The following is a 14,014-nucleotide window of genomic DNA, read 5'->3' as shown; positions in this document are numbered from 1 at the left end:
CATCGGGTGGAGGGCATAAGACACCAAGCAGAATGCGGTCACTTCCATCCAAGTCCGGAGGCAACAAAGCCCACCTGAGCAAGGGCTGATCAGAGAAGGCTTCCCAGGGGCCAGGGGCTGGCAGCTGCACCCCGCCTTCCCCCTTAGGACCCACTTCCCTCTCCTCGCCTCTGCCCTCAGGCTGAGGTGAAGGTCCGCATGGACCTGGAGAGGCGTCTGCGGGAGGCAGAAGGGGCCTTGCGAAGCCTGGAACAAGGGCTCAACTCCAAGGTGCGGAACAAGGAGAAGGAGGAGAGGATGCGGGCTGACGTGAGCCACCTGAAGAGTAAGCCCTGCCCTCGGTACCGGCCCAGCCCTAGAGCTCTGCACGGCCGTCCAGGCCCGGCGGAGCTGGGAATGGGGCCGGGGTGCACACTTGGGGCCTGGTGTGCACCGGGTGACCCATAGGTGTGGATGGAGTTTCTTCTCCAGACGCCCTGCCTTCCGGCATCTTCTCGGTGTGTGGCTGCCTTTGGCTCTTGGATCTGGGGCGGGGGTAGGGAAGCCTGTGTTTCTTCCCCCTTCAGCAGGTGACTCTGGTCTCCCAAAGGATGGGGTCAGGGTATTTCCCTCTGGAGCCCACCAGGATCCTGGGAAGGAGAGGGGCGGCCGGGAAGGGAGGGTGCAGTGGAACTGTGGCCGCAGGGTTCTTTGAAGAGTGCATCCGGAACGCGGAGCTGGAGGCCAAGATGCCGGTCATCATGAAGAACTCAGTGTACATCCACAAGGCGGCCACTCGCCGCATCAAGAGCTGCCGCTTCCACCGGCGCCGCTCCAGCACCTCCTGGAACGATGGTGGGTGTGGCAGCCCCCGGGCACCGGTGGGCGGGATGCTCACGGGCTGTCAGCGACAATGGGCCGGAAGAAGGCAGGGTGGAGAGGTGGGGAAGCTGACCCAGCCCTGAGGTCAGACAGTGTGCCCCGAGCCCTTGTGGCCCCAGCCTTGGGCTTCCCCCAGGGTCACAGGAGCCCAGGGACCAGCATGGGGAGGATGGGGAGCAGGGGGGTGGGGTGGCGTGGGGTGGGAGCCGGGGACCGGGCTGTGTCCCAGTGGAGGGAAGGCTGTTCACAGCCGGCCCCGGGGGCCACCATCTCCCCAGTGAAGCCGTCCCAGTCCTTCATGACCTCCCAGCTGGAAGCCAACAACATGGAGGAGCTGAAGGAGGTGGCCAAGCGGCTCAGCAGGGACCAGCGCTTCCGAGAATCCATCTACCACATCATGGCCACCCAGCCTGGAGCCCCCTCTGCACTTCCCCGGGGGGGGAAAGTGATGGGCTCCCCTCCCCTGGCCCCCCAAGGCCTTCCTCACTGGGGGCAGAGGGGTGGCAGGGGGAGGCCTAACCACCTGGTTCCTCTCTGCCAGAGCTCCACCTGGGGGGGGGGGGCAGCCTCACCCTCAGAGGACAGGGATGCCACCCTGTCACCCTCACCCCAGACCCTACCCTGTGTCCAGGCCAGGCCCGTGCAGGCTCAAGCTGGGTGCCGCCTGGTAAAGTGAAGGAGGGGCCTGATAGTGTGGAGAGACTTTTCTGACTAGGGGAGTGGGGTGGGCAGGGCCCATGGCCCTCTGTCAAGCGCCCTGTACCTCTCTGTGACTCTGCCACCCTCCTTGACCCTGGCTTCCCCAGGGTTTCCCAGCCCTCCTTTGGCTTTTGAAACCCTCTGTCAAGGCCCCTTACGTCAACCACACTGTGGGGGAGAGAGGAAAGGGACCCCGCACACTTCTGGGCTGGTGGCCGGCCACAGTCTCCACACTCACCTGAGGCTGGGCCCTGGCTGTGGGACCGCTCGCCCACTCCCCTCCTCAGATGAACTCACCCACCTGCAGCCTCAGCACCTTCGAGGAAGACTTGACTCCCCCCTCCCCATCCCCACATCCCTCCCCATCCCCACATCCCTCCTGTTTGTGTCCTGAGGGCCCTGGGCAGGAACTTTGGCCAACAGCCATGCTGAAGTCTACCCCAGAGGACAGGTAGCAAGTCAGGGAGTGGAGGAAGGCGGCTGGGCTCCTGCAACATCCACTCCCGGTCAGCGGGGTCCCGGAGGTCTCCCTCTCAGCTGACCCTGCTCGGATCACCTTGCCTCCTTCTCCCTACAGAGGCTTTACCCCATGCAACTGCGGCCGCGAGCCCTGGAAGATGGGGGCTTGGGCCTGTAAGAAGGCTTGCAGCCATTGGTTGGCCCTGTGTCGTGGCAGACACTGCCCTCCAGGGGGCGCTGAGGACTGCGTGTCCCTCATTCATGGACAGACGTCTGCTCGGCATCCTCTGCATCCGGGCCTTCTGTCCCAAACTGCCTGAGTCTGTTAGCCTCTCCCCAAAAGGAGTCCCCGTGGGTCAGGGTGCTCAGGGATGCTGGTGGTACTGAAGGTGCTCATCCTGTGCTGCTCGGAAAACGGAGCCCAGTCGGAGAGGTGGGCAAATGGCTGCAGGGCATAGGCCTGTGACCTGCTCTGTGGGGAAAGGAATGTTACTGACTCAAAACACGGGCGTGTCTACTGCTAGGCCATCCAAGGCCAGGAGGGCTGCCCTGCTCTGCGGTCAGGGCTGCCGGAGAAACGAACCTCAAGCGTCCCTTCTCCGTGGTAGGCGGGCTTCAACCAGTCTCTTCCAAGCCTAGGTGGGGAGCAGGGGTGCAAGAGTTTCAGAGTCAATGCATCTGAAAGGCCTGAGTCTCCATGTAAACGCTTTCAACACGTAGGAACCTGCATAAACCTGGAACCCATTGATCTATCATATATGCGAGATGGACTTTGAAATGAGGACGATTTATGAACCGAGATTACTATTCTTTGTTTTTAAAGAATCAAGTTAATAATGGTTTGCTCTTGGAGAGAGGTTTTTCAAATGCACTTCCCCGCCTGGGCAAACTATTAACCAGAGAGGAAAGTGCTTTTTCATGCATATTCACCAACCTCGAATTTCTTTCCTCCTGGCTCACGCTGTACTTTCCATGCCTCAGGCAAGTTTGGGTTATCTTCAAACAACTGATCAATCCACAAGTATTTATTTGTTAAAAACTCGTTCTGTACCTAGCATTGTAAATAGAGAGTAACATCTCTATGTGAAAATATGTAGGGGTAAAAATTATTTACTGGAAATATATTGATCCGATTTTTTTTTTTTTTTTTACAAAAACAAAACCCTAATTCCTTGGTCAATTAAAAGCGTTTCCTGCAGTCACTCACATTGTAGTCATTGCTAGAGAGATGTTGCCCCCTGCAGGCTGAATGTGGAATTACGGAAGTGCCTGCTTGTGGTCATTTATACACACGTGTTCCTACTTAGGAGGAAGATTGCACCTCCAGGGAGTGGCTTATTAATAAGTAACAAAAAACTTTGTTCCCGAAGGTCTGTCAGCCGGATTTTCTTTTCTTTTTTTCCTTAATTTTTATTTTTTGTAACACCAAAACCATTTTGTATTGGGGTATAGCTGATTAACAGGCTTCCCTGGTAGCTACCCACTCCGGTGTTCATGGCCTTCCCTGATGGCTCAGATGGTAAAGAATCTACCTGCAAGGTGGGAGACTTGGGTTCGATTCCTGGGTTAGGAAGATTCCCCTGGAGGACGGCATGGCAACCCACTCCAGTATTCTCGCCTGGAGAATCCCCATGGACAGAAGAAGCTGGCGGGCTGCAGTCCTTGGGGTCTCAAAGAGTCGGGCACAGCTGATTAACGATGTTGCGGTAGTTTCAGGTGGACAGCGAAGGACTCAGCCGCACATATACATGTAGCCATTCTCCCTCAAACCCCGCTCCCATCCAGGCTAGCAACCAGCTTTTCTTCTGACTTCAGCACAGACAGAAGGGACAGAGCTGACTGTTCCCGTGGGAATAGCCTCAGGTAGGCGAAGGGTACCTAGTTTGATAATTTGCTCATTTTGGTGTCCCTACTGGAAATGGACCCTTTTACCTGCTCTGATGAGGAGAGGTTTATGGTTTTGTTTTGCATCATGTAAGGGAGGGTGAGAAACTGTGATAACTGGATTCTCCTATTTGATTTATTCCCTCACTGGGGATGGATGAGCTATCATCTAACCCTTTTTGAAATATAATTTCACTTGTTTGTGTACTTTTGGCTGTGCTGGGTCTTCATTGCTGCGAGGGCTTTCTCTAGTTGCTGAGAGCAAGGGCTCCTAGTTGCGGTGCACAGGTTTCTCATTTCAGTGGCCTCTCTTGTTGTGGAGCATGGGTTCTAGGGGGCATGGGCTTCAGTAGTCGCAGCATGTGAGCTCAATAGTTGTGATTCTTGGGCTCTAGAGCACAGGCCCAATAGTTATGGCACATGGACCTGTTCCGTGGTATGTGGGATCTTCCCGAACTAGGGATCAAACCCACGTCTCCTGCATTGGCAAGCAGACTCTTCACCACTGAGCTACCAGGGAAGCCCCAGCGTAGCCCTTTATGTGTTGTTTTTATGCGCATATTTATTAATGACTCCTCCTTTTGCTGTTATGGGTTTCCCTGATATCTCAGTTAGTAAAAAATCCGCCTGCAGTGCCGGAGACCCCAGTTCGATTCCTGGGTTTGAAAGATCCACTGAAGAAGGGATAGGCTACCCACTCCAGTATTCTTGGACTTCCCTTGTGGCTTAGATGGTAAAGAATCCACCTGCAATGTGGGAGACCTGGGTTTGATCCCTGGCTTGGGAAGATCCCCTGGAGAAGGGAAAGGCTACCCGATCCAGTATTCTGGCCTGGAGAATTCCATGGACTGTATAGTCCATGGGATCGCAAACAGTCGGACACAACTGAGCGACTTTCACTTTCACTTTTGCTGTCCCAGTTTGGATGGTAATGCCATGGTCATCCTAGCTTTAGTGCTTCTCTCCAGGAAGATGTTAATAGGTGAGGCAAGAGAGCTGTAAAGCACTCAGGCTCTGACCCAGTCTCTGGGAAGGACCCACCGCCTGAATCACTGACAGCTCCTGGAGCCCCTGTGGTCCAGCCCTGGCCTTTGGGCAGCCCTGATTCACTACAACTTCCCTGCCTGATCATCAAGTGTCACCCAGAGATAAAGCCATGGGACACACAGAATGTTGGACTGCATCGAAACTTGGGTGGCAGTTGTAGTAGAATTCACCACAAGAGGGTGGAGTTTGTTAGGACCTCCTACCCCCAGGATCTGGGGGCTTGGAGTGCTTCCTGAGCCTCGCCTAAACTTCTTTCACCCCGCAGGATGGAGAGGGAAGCTCCTTTCTGGGTCAGAGAAGTTGGTAGTGGTGACTGGAAGCCCAGGTCTAGGAAGGGAAGGGGAGATGAGATATGCAGAGAGTCAGGACAGCCAAACCTGCGGTGTTACACCACACCCATCCACACCTGGACATTTGAACAACCAGTTTCTCCTAGTTGCTTTGGATGTCTGGGAGTGGACCTGTTTCCAAGTGGCAAGAATGAACAGGTACCACTGTCTCTGAAAGGATGTCATTCTTGGGCCCATGCATCCTATCTTGCCCAGCCCAGCATGACCTGGGCAGCCTGTGGGTGCTCAGGTACCATCCACGTGAGCCCACAGTGAATTGTGATGGTGAAACAGAAACTTGCTCAAGCCCAGGGTGTGTCAGATTTGGTCTAATTGGAAGGTAGTTAAGAAAGTCAGAAAGAGAAAAGCAAATATTAGATAAGATCACTTATATGTGGAATCTAGAATAATGGTACAGGTGAACGTATTCACAAAGCAGAAATAGAGACACAGACGTAGAGAACAAACTTATGGATACCAAGGGGGAAGGGGCTGGGGGGCTGGGGTGAATTGGGAGACTGGGGTTAACATACACTACTGTGTGTAAAATAGGTAACAAATGAGAATCTACAGTATAGCTCAGGGAACTCTAGTCAGTGCCCTGTTGTGACCTAAATGGGAAGGAAATCTAAAAAAGAGGGGGTATATATATATATATATATACATATAGTTCCCTTGGAGAAGGGAATGACTGCCTGGAGTAGGCAGTACTCTTGCCTGGAAAATCCCCTGGACAGATGAGCCTGGAGGGCTATAGTCCATGGGGTCACAAAGAATCAGACACAACTGAGAGACTAACACTTCCTTTCATGGCTGATTCACTTTGCTGTGCAGCAGAAGCTAACACAGCATTGTAAAGCAACTGTACTCCAGTAAAAAAAAAAAAAAGAAAGAAAGAAAAAATACCACTAAACAAAGGAGCTCCCAGCAGTCCCTGGAGACCCTTGTGCTTCCGTGTTAAGCCAGGACAAAAGTTCTCAGACCCCTGGCATGCAGCAAAGGCTCTCCAAGCTCAGAAATCTTAGGGCTTTAACTTTGGGGGGAAAGATGCTGAATTCTCTCACCCCACCCCCAGGAACAGAGGTGAAGTGTGTCCTTTGCAAGGCTTTGGAAGAGGATACAGTGGTATCCTTTTGTTCTTGCCACTTGGAAACAGTTCCACTCCCACACATCCAAAGCAACTAGGAGAAATTGGTTCTTCAAACATCCACATGGGTGTGGATGGGTGTGGTGTAACACCGCAGGTTTGGCTGCCCTGACTCTCTGCATATCTCATCCCCCCTTCCCTTCCCTAGACCTGGGCTTCCAGTCATTGCTACCAACTTCTCTGACGCAGAAAAGAGCCTCCCTCTCCATCCTGCTGGGTGAAAGAAGTTTAGGCGAAGTTCAGGAAGCACTCCAAGCCCCCAGATCCTGGGGGTAGGGGGTCCTAATAAACTCTATCCCTTTGTGGTGAATTCTACCTACAACTGCCACCCATGTTTCAATGCAGTCCAGCATTCTATGTGTCCCATGGCTTATCTCTGGGTGACACTTGATGATCAGGCAGGGAAGTTGCAGTGAATCAGGGCTTCCCAAAGGCCAGGGCTGGACCACAGGGGCTCCAGGAGCTGTCCGGCAGTTGCAGAGCCAGCTCCATGCATTTGGGGCTCACACTCTCTGCCTTGCTTGCCTTGGAGGATCTGAAACCTGCCTCTGGACCGAGAGTCCTGCTATGAACAGACAACCTGCTCTGTTAGCCTGGCAAAAATTAGGACCTATGAGCCTTGGTGTGACACAAAGAGGACCTTTCCTCTTGCAGAGCACAGCCCTCATCACAAGCACTAGGGGAGGGACTTATCCCGCACTCTGCCTGCTGCTATCCAGGAGGTGGAAGCAGAGTAGGGGTGGGAGTGGGGGTTGTTGTCTCACTGCTTACTGGCTCTGGAGCTTTTGATGTCACTATTTGAAGTGTTTTTTGTATTTATGTATCTTTATTAGATAGGAGATACAACTCAAATCTCTTGAGGCTGCTCAGAGCCCTTGGAGTTGTTTTCTTTGTTAAAAGTAGGTATTAAAAAACAACAACAACAAAACTAAGATCATGGCTTCCAGTTCCATCACTTCATAGCAAATTGAAGGGGAAAAAGTGGAAGCAGTGACAGACTTTATTTTCTTGGACTCCAAAATCATTGCAGAGGGTGACTGCAGCCATGAAATTAAAAGATGCATGCTCCTTGGAAGAAAAGCTATGACCAACCTAGACAGCATATGGAAAAACAGAGACATTACTTTGCCAACAGTGGTCCATATGATCAAAGCTGTGGTTTTTCCAGAAGTCATGTACAGATGTACATACATCCATGTACAGATGGACCATAAAGAAAACTGAGCACCAAAGAACTGATACTTTTGAATTGTGGTGCTGGAGATGATGCTTGAAACTCTTGGACTGTAAGGAGATCAAACTAGTCAATCCTAAAGGAAATCAGTCCCGAATATTGATTGGAAGGACTGATGCTAAAGCTGAAGCTCCAATATTTTGGCCACCTGATGCAAAGAACTGACTTGTTGGAAAAGACCCTGATGCTGGGAAAGATTGAAGGCATCAGGGGAAGGGGGTGGCAGAGGATGAGACAGTTAGATAACATCACCTACTCAACGGACATGAATCTGAGCAAACTCTGGGAGATAGTGGAGTACGGAAGAGCCTGGCATGCTGCAGTCCATGGGGCTGCAAAGAGTCGGACATGACTTAGTGACTGACACAACAATGTTAAAAAACATTTATTTGGCCTAGGCCAAGTCTCAGTTGTGGCATGCAGGACATCTTCGGTCTTGGTTGCGGTGTGTAGGATCTTTAATTGCAGCATGTGGACTCTTAGTTGAGGCATGTGGCATCTAGTTCCCTGACCAGGGATCAAACCCAGGCCCCCTGCATTGGGAGCTCGGATTCTCACCCACTGGACCACCAGATAGTCCCTCTCTTGCTGTTTGAAATTCTATGATCTGAGAACTTGCAGCCTTGACATCAACAGAGATGTGGCTGCCACCGAAGTCCTGACCGAGAAGATGCTGTTCTCAGGGAGGACATTTCAGCTCAGGTTGAACTTGGAACCACGCTGGTATCAGAAGGGATGAGAAGAGGAAAGATAACTGATTTATCACCCCAAAGAGAAGGTCGCCACAACCAACTGCAGTCACTTGGAAGGCTGTCCTGGGAAGGGAGAGACGTCAGTTCTCGTGTTCCCCCTGGTGTCTGAGACCATCTGTCAGCACCACTTCTTCCCATCTTCATTCAACAAATATTTATTGTGATTCTAGTGCATAAAGTCAAGCCCCTACCGTGTGCTTATTATCCCTATTACTTGCTGTTTTTGTATTGTGGTAAAATATACATAACATAGAAGTTACCATTTTACCCATTTTTAAGTGTATAGTTCAATAGTATGTAGTGTATTGTTCAACAGTGTATCTTCACATTGTTGTACAACATGTCTTCAGAACTCTTCATCTTGCAGAACTGAAACTCCACATCCCTCCTTTTTGGGGGGGGGGGGTGCCTCGAGACATGCAGGATCTTAATTCCCTGACCAGGGCTTAAAAACCATGCCCCCAGCCATGGAAGTGTGGTGTCTTAATCACTGGACACCAGGGAAGTCCTCTATACCCACTAAACAACTCTCCATTTCCCCTCCCCACCAGTTTCTGGCAACCACCATTCTATCAACACTTTCTGTCTCTATGAATTTGATGACTTTAGTTACCTATTATAACTTGAATCATACAATGTTTGTCTTTTTTGTGATGGCTTATTTCACTTAGTATCATGTCCTCAAGATCCATCCATGTTGTAGCGTGTGTAGGAATTTTCTTCCTCCTTATGGACTTCCCTGATATCTCAGTTGGTAAATAATCTGCCTGCAATGCAGGAGACCCTGGTTCAATTCTTGGATCAGGAAAATCCACTGGAGAAGGGATAGGCTACCCACTCCAGTATTCTTGGGCTTCCCTTGTGACTCAGCTGGTAAACAATCCTCCTGCAATGAGGGAGACCTGAGTTCGACCCTTGGGTTGGGAAGATCCCCTGGAGAAGGGAACGGCTACCCACTCCAGTATTCTGGCCTGGAGAATTCCGTGGACTGTACAGTCCTTGGAGCTGCTAAGGCTCGAATATGACTGAGTGACTTTCACTTTCACTTAAGGCTGAATAATATCTTATCCTACTTTTAAAAAGAAAAACAAAACGGAGAGATATCTTATTTTTCCTGATAAATTGCTGGCCGGTGGTAAGGGCCCTGCCTGTCTTAAAGGATGAGAGTCATATCTAAGATGAAGTTGTACGCCTACGCTTCCCCTTCTCCAGGTTTCTCCTCAAGGTGGCCTTGCGTTGAGGGATGCCTTGGTGTTCACTTCCTCCGTATCCCCAGCAGGTGGCAGCATGCTCTGAGCTGGGCTGCAAATTCCAGTGGGAAAGTGCACCGAGGCTCTCTGAGAAGAGGGAGGGCTTTGTGATACTACTGAGGTTCTGCATTATTGCTGTGAGTCTGCCAGCGGGTCTCCCCTTTAAGATATGAAGCAAAGGTCTCTGCTTCAGCCATTATCTTTCGTCTCTGTTTTGTACCATCCGCCTTCGCACTGATTTCTTTTTTGTTCTCACAAAATCCCTCTCCTTGATTTACAGAACAATGAACCTCAAGGTCACACAGCTTCTTTTTTTTTTTTTAAGATTTGGAAAAAAAAAAGGTTTGTTCGTTAATTATTTAGTTTTGGCTGCGCTGGGTCTTTGTTGCTGTGCATGGGTTTTCTCTAGTTGTGGTGAGCAGGGGCTACTTTATAGTTCTGGTTCAAGGGCTTCTCATTGCGGTGGCTTCGTTTGTTGCAGAGCGTAGGCTCTAGGAGCATGGGCTTCAGTAGCTGAGGCTCTTGGGCTTAGTTGCCTCAAAGCATGTGGGATCTTCCGGGAGCAGGGATTGAACCCGTGTCCCCTGAATTGGCAGGCAGATACTTAACCACTGGATGACCAGGGGAATCCCACAAAGCTTCTAAGTGGAGTTTCAGGTACTGGAGTTCATGGCTAATATCCTTTCTAGTATATGTAAATGTTAGCATGTAATTTTAGCATGTAAAATATTGTATAAATATGTAAATTGTTACATGTAAATTATTTTTAGTGAGTTTCCTCCCTCCTTTCTTTCCTTCAACAAGTATACGGAGCTCTTCTATGTTCCGTTTGCATCCCATTTGAATGCAGAGTTCTAAAGAATAGCAAGGAGAGATAAAGCCTTCCTCAGTGATCAATGCAAAGAAATAGAGGAAAACAATAGAATGGGAAAGACTAGAAATCTCTTCAAGGAAATTAGAGATACCAAGGGAACATTTCATGCAAAGAGAGGCACAATAAAGGACAGAAATGGTATGGACCTAACAGAAGCAGAAGATATTAAGAAGAGGTGGCAAGAATACACAGAAGAACTATTAAAAAAGATCTTCGTGACCTAGATATTTATGATGGTGTGATCATTCACCTAGAGCCAGACATCCTGAAATATAAAGTCAAGTGGGCCTTAGGAAGCATCACTACGAACAAAGCTAGTGGAGATGATGGAATTCCAGTTGAGCTATTGTATTTCAAATCCTAAAAGATGATGCTGTGAAAGAGCTTCACTCAATATGCCAGCAAATTTGGAAAAGGCCACAGGATTGGAAAATGTCAGTTTTCATTCCAATCCCTAAGAAAGGCAATGCCAAAGAATGCTCAAACTACCACACAATTGCACTCATCTCACATGCTAGCAAAGTAATGCTCAAAATTCTCCAAGCCAGGCTTCAATAGTAGGTGAAGCGTGAACTTCCAGATGTTCAAGCTGGCTTTAGAAAAGGCAGAGGAACCAGAGATCAAATTGCCAACATCCGTTGGATCATCGAAAAAGCAAGAGAGTTCCAGAAAAACATCTACTGACCTGCCTGCTGAGAAACCTGTATGCAGGTCAAGAAGCAACAGTTAGAACTGGACATGGAAAAACATACTTGTTCCAAGTCGGGAAAGGAGTATATCAAGGCTGTACATTGTCACCCTGCTTATTTAACTTATATGCAGAGTACATCATGAGAAACGCTGGGCTGGAGGAAGCACAAGCTGGAATCAAGATTGCCAGGTGAAATATCAATAACCTCAGATATGCAGATGACACCACCCTTATGGCATAAAGTGAAGAAGAACTAAAGAGCCTCTTGATGAAAGTGAAAGACAGGAGTGAAAAAGGTGGCTTAAAACTCAACATTCAGAAAACTAAGATCATGGCATCTGGTCCCATCACTTCATGGCAAATAGATGGGGAAACAGTGGAAACAGTGAACAGACTTTATTTTCCTGGGCTCCAAAATCACTGCAGAGGGTGACTGCAGCCATGAAAATAAAAGACGCTTACTCCTTGGAAGGAAAGTTATGACCAACCTAGACAGCCTATTAAAAAGCAGAGACATTACTTTGCCAGCAAAGGTCCATCCAGTCAAGGCTATGGTTTTTCCAGTAGTCATGTATGGATGTTGGAGAAGGCAATGGCACCCCACTCCAGTACTCTTGCCTGGAAAATCCCATGGATGGAAGAGCCTGGTGGGCTGCAGTCCATGGGGTCTCAAAGAGTGTGACACGACTGAGCGACTTCACTTTCATGTATTGGAGAAGGAAATGGCAACCCACTCCAGTGTTCTCGCATGGAGAATCCCAGGGACAGTGAGCCTGGTAAACTGCCATCTATGGGGTCGCACAGAGTCAGACACCACTGAAGTGACTTAGCAGCAGCAGCAGCATGTATGGATGTAAGAGTTGGACCATAAAGAAAGCTGAGCACCGAAGAATTGATACTTTTGAACTGTGGTGTTGGAGAAGACTCTTGAGCATCCCTTGGACTGCAAGGAGATCCAACCAGTCCATCCTAAAGGAGATCAGTCCTGGGTGTTCATTGGAAGGACTGATGTTGAAGCTGAGACTCCAATACTTTGGCCACCTGATGCGAAGAGCTGACTCATTTGAAAAGACCCTGATGCTGGGAAAGGTTGAGGGCAGGAGGAGAAGGGGATGACAGAGGATGAGATGGTTAGATGGCATCACCGATTCAATGGACATGAGTTTGCGTAAGCTCCAGGAGTTGGTGATGGACAGGGAAACCTGGTGTGCTACAGTCCATGGGGTCGAAAACAGTTGGACACGACTGACCAACTGAACTGAACTTCTATGTTCAGGGCCCCAAGAGTCTCCACGAAGATATTTGCTATCATAGGTTCTTGAGGGATTGACTCAGCTGCTTGGTAACTGACAGTCTCCCTAGAATCCTTCCTTTCTCAAAATCTGGCTTGTCCAGGGTAGCAGGCCCTGAAGGTCAGAACTTTTCATCCTGAGGGCTTGGCAAAGCAACCATGCCTTTTCTTGCTGCCTCCAACCATTTCCGGTCTGGCAGTCTCCTGACCTTCACCTTCCTTTACCCTCCCCTCCCCTCCCCTCCCCCAGTCCAGTGTCCTCTGCAACAGAAGTATCCTCTCAGGGAGGAGGCAGCCAATGGGAAGGTCCTGGGCTGAATCTAGAAGCCTGGGTGTTTCTGTAAAGCCAAGCGACGTCCCCTTGATTAAATGAGGGTGTGGAATTTGTTGTTTTTCAGTTGCTCAGTCATGTTTGACTCTTTGTGACATCATGGACTGCAGCCCACCAGGCTTCCCTGTCTTTCACAACCTCCCAGAGTTTGCTCAAACTCATGTCCTTGGGCGGATGATGCCATCTAACCATCTCATCCTCTGTCATCCCCTTCTCCTCCTGCCTTCAATCTTTCTCAGCATCAGGGTCTTTTCCAGTGAGTCAGCTCTTCGCATCAGGTGGCCAAAGCATTGAAACTTCAGCTTCAGCATCAGTCCTTCCAGTGAATATTCAGGGCGATTTCCTTTCGGATTGACTGGTTTGATCTCAGTTGTAGACCTATGCAAATTAAGACACAGACAGGGAGGGGATTTCTTCAGATGAGGCAAGTAGAGGTGGATGGGTGGTGACTGCGAAGAATTCCCGTGGAAAGAGGGAGGGCCCATCGGGACACTCCTGGTTGCTGTGACAGAACACATTGGCTTCAGAGGCTGGGAGGACTCTGAGTCAGAGTGTGAGTCCCAGGATACCCAGGGCTTAGGGCTTAGAACTGGGGGCTCCTGTCACTGGGATGTTGGCTCTCTTCTCTGCTTATGTATTTGCTTCTATTGGTATATTGACCTCACTCTCTCACTGCAAACATCTGGGAGAGGGCCTGGCCATTCCCAGCCCTAGCTTGGCACCCTAGAGGAAGGAGGGTTCCTTTCTTGACGTTCCCTGTATTCATCCCAAGGAATGAATTGGTCCCCCAGCTTAGGTCATATGTCCACCACTTGGTTGAATCCCTGCTGTGGATGGAGAGAATTGATCTGTAATCGGTCAGGCAATGCACCAGCACAGAGGCGAGTGGAAACAATACATGCAGGGGATAGCAGCAGAGGAGTGCGTGTGGAGTGGCTTGTGGGTCTGTGTGTGTGTGTGGCAGGGGGAGGGTGTGGGTATGTGTGTGAACTACAGCCATCTGGGACTGTTGCATCACGGGACAAGCATTGTTGACGAGTTGATGAGCAGCGGTAACAGCAGGACCACGTCTCTCTGGGCTCTTGAAGCCCAGGGTCAGCAACGGTTGCCATGGCAACAGTCTGATGGGAATGTCTTAAGGAAAAGACTAAGGCTAGAATGTTTT

At 49.9% G+C, this 14,014-nt stretch overlaps 1 protein-coding gene across 2 annotated transcripts in view; it reads left to right on the top strand.

The window, feature by feature from the left end:
• The window catches only part of PLEKHD1 (pleckstrin homology and coiled-coil domain containing D1), a 33,386-nt gene extending 29,873 nt beyond the window's left edge, over window positions 1-3,513 (top strand). For both annotated transcript variants that reach the window (XM_043921000.1, XM_043920999.1), the window contains 3 exons: window positions 181-325; window positions 685-834; window positions 1,140-3,513. In XM_043921000.1, the coding sequence (XP_043776935.1) occupies window positions 181-325; window positions 685-834; window positions 1,140-1,537 (693 nt within the window). In that variant the 3' untranslated portion in view covers window positions 1,538-3,513. The remainder of the gene's footprint in view (window positions 1-180; window positions 326-684; window positions 835-1,139) is intronic.
• Window positions 3,514-14,014: the final 10,501 nt, after the last annotated feature.

Source organism: Cervus elaphus, chromosome 12, assembly GCF_910594005.1.
Source record: "Cervus elaphus chromosome 12, mCerEla1.1, whole genome shotgun sequence".
Lineage (NCBI taxonomy): Eukaryota > Metazoa > Chordata > Mammalia > Artiodactyla > Cervidae > Cervus > Cervus elaphus.
This window is presented reverse-complemented; position numbering and strand designations above follow the sequence as displayed.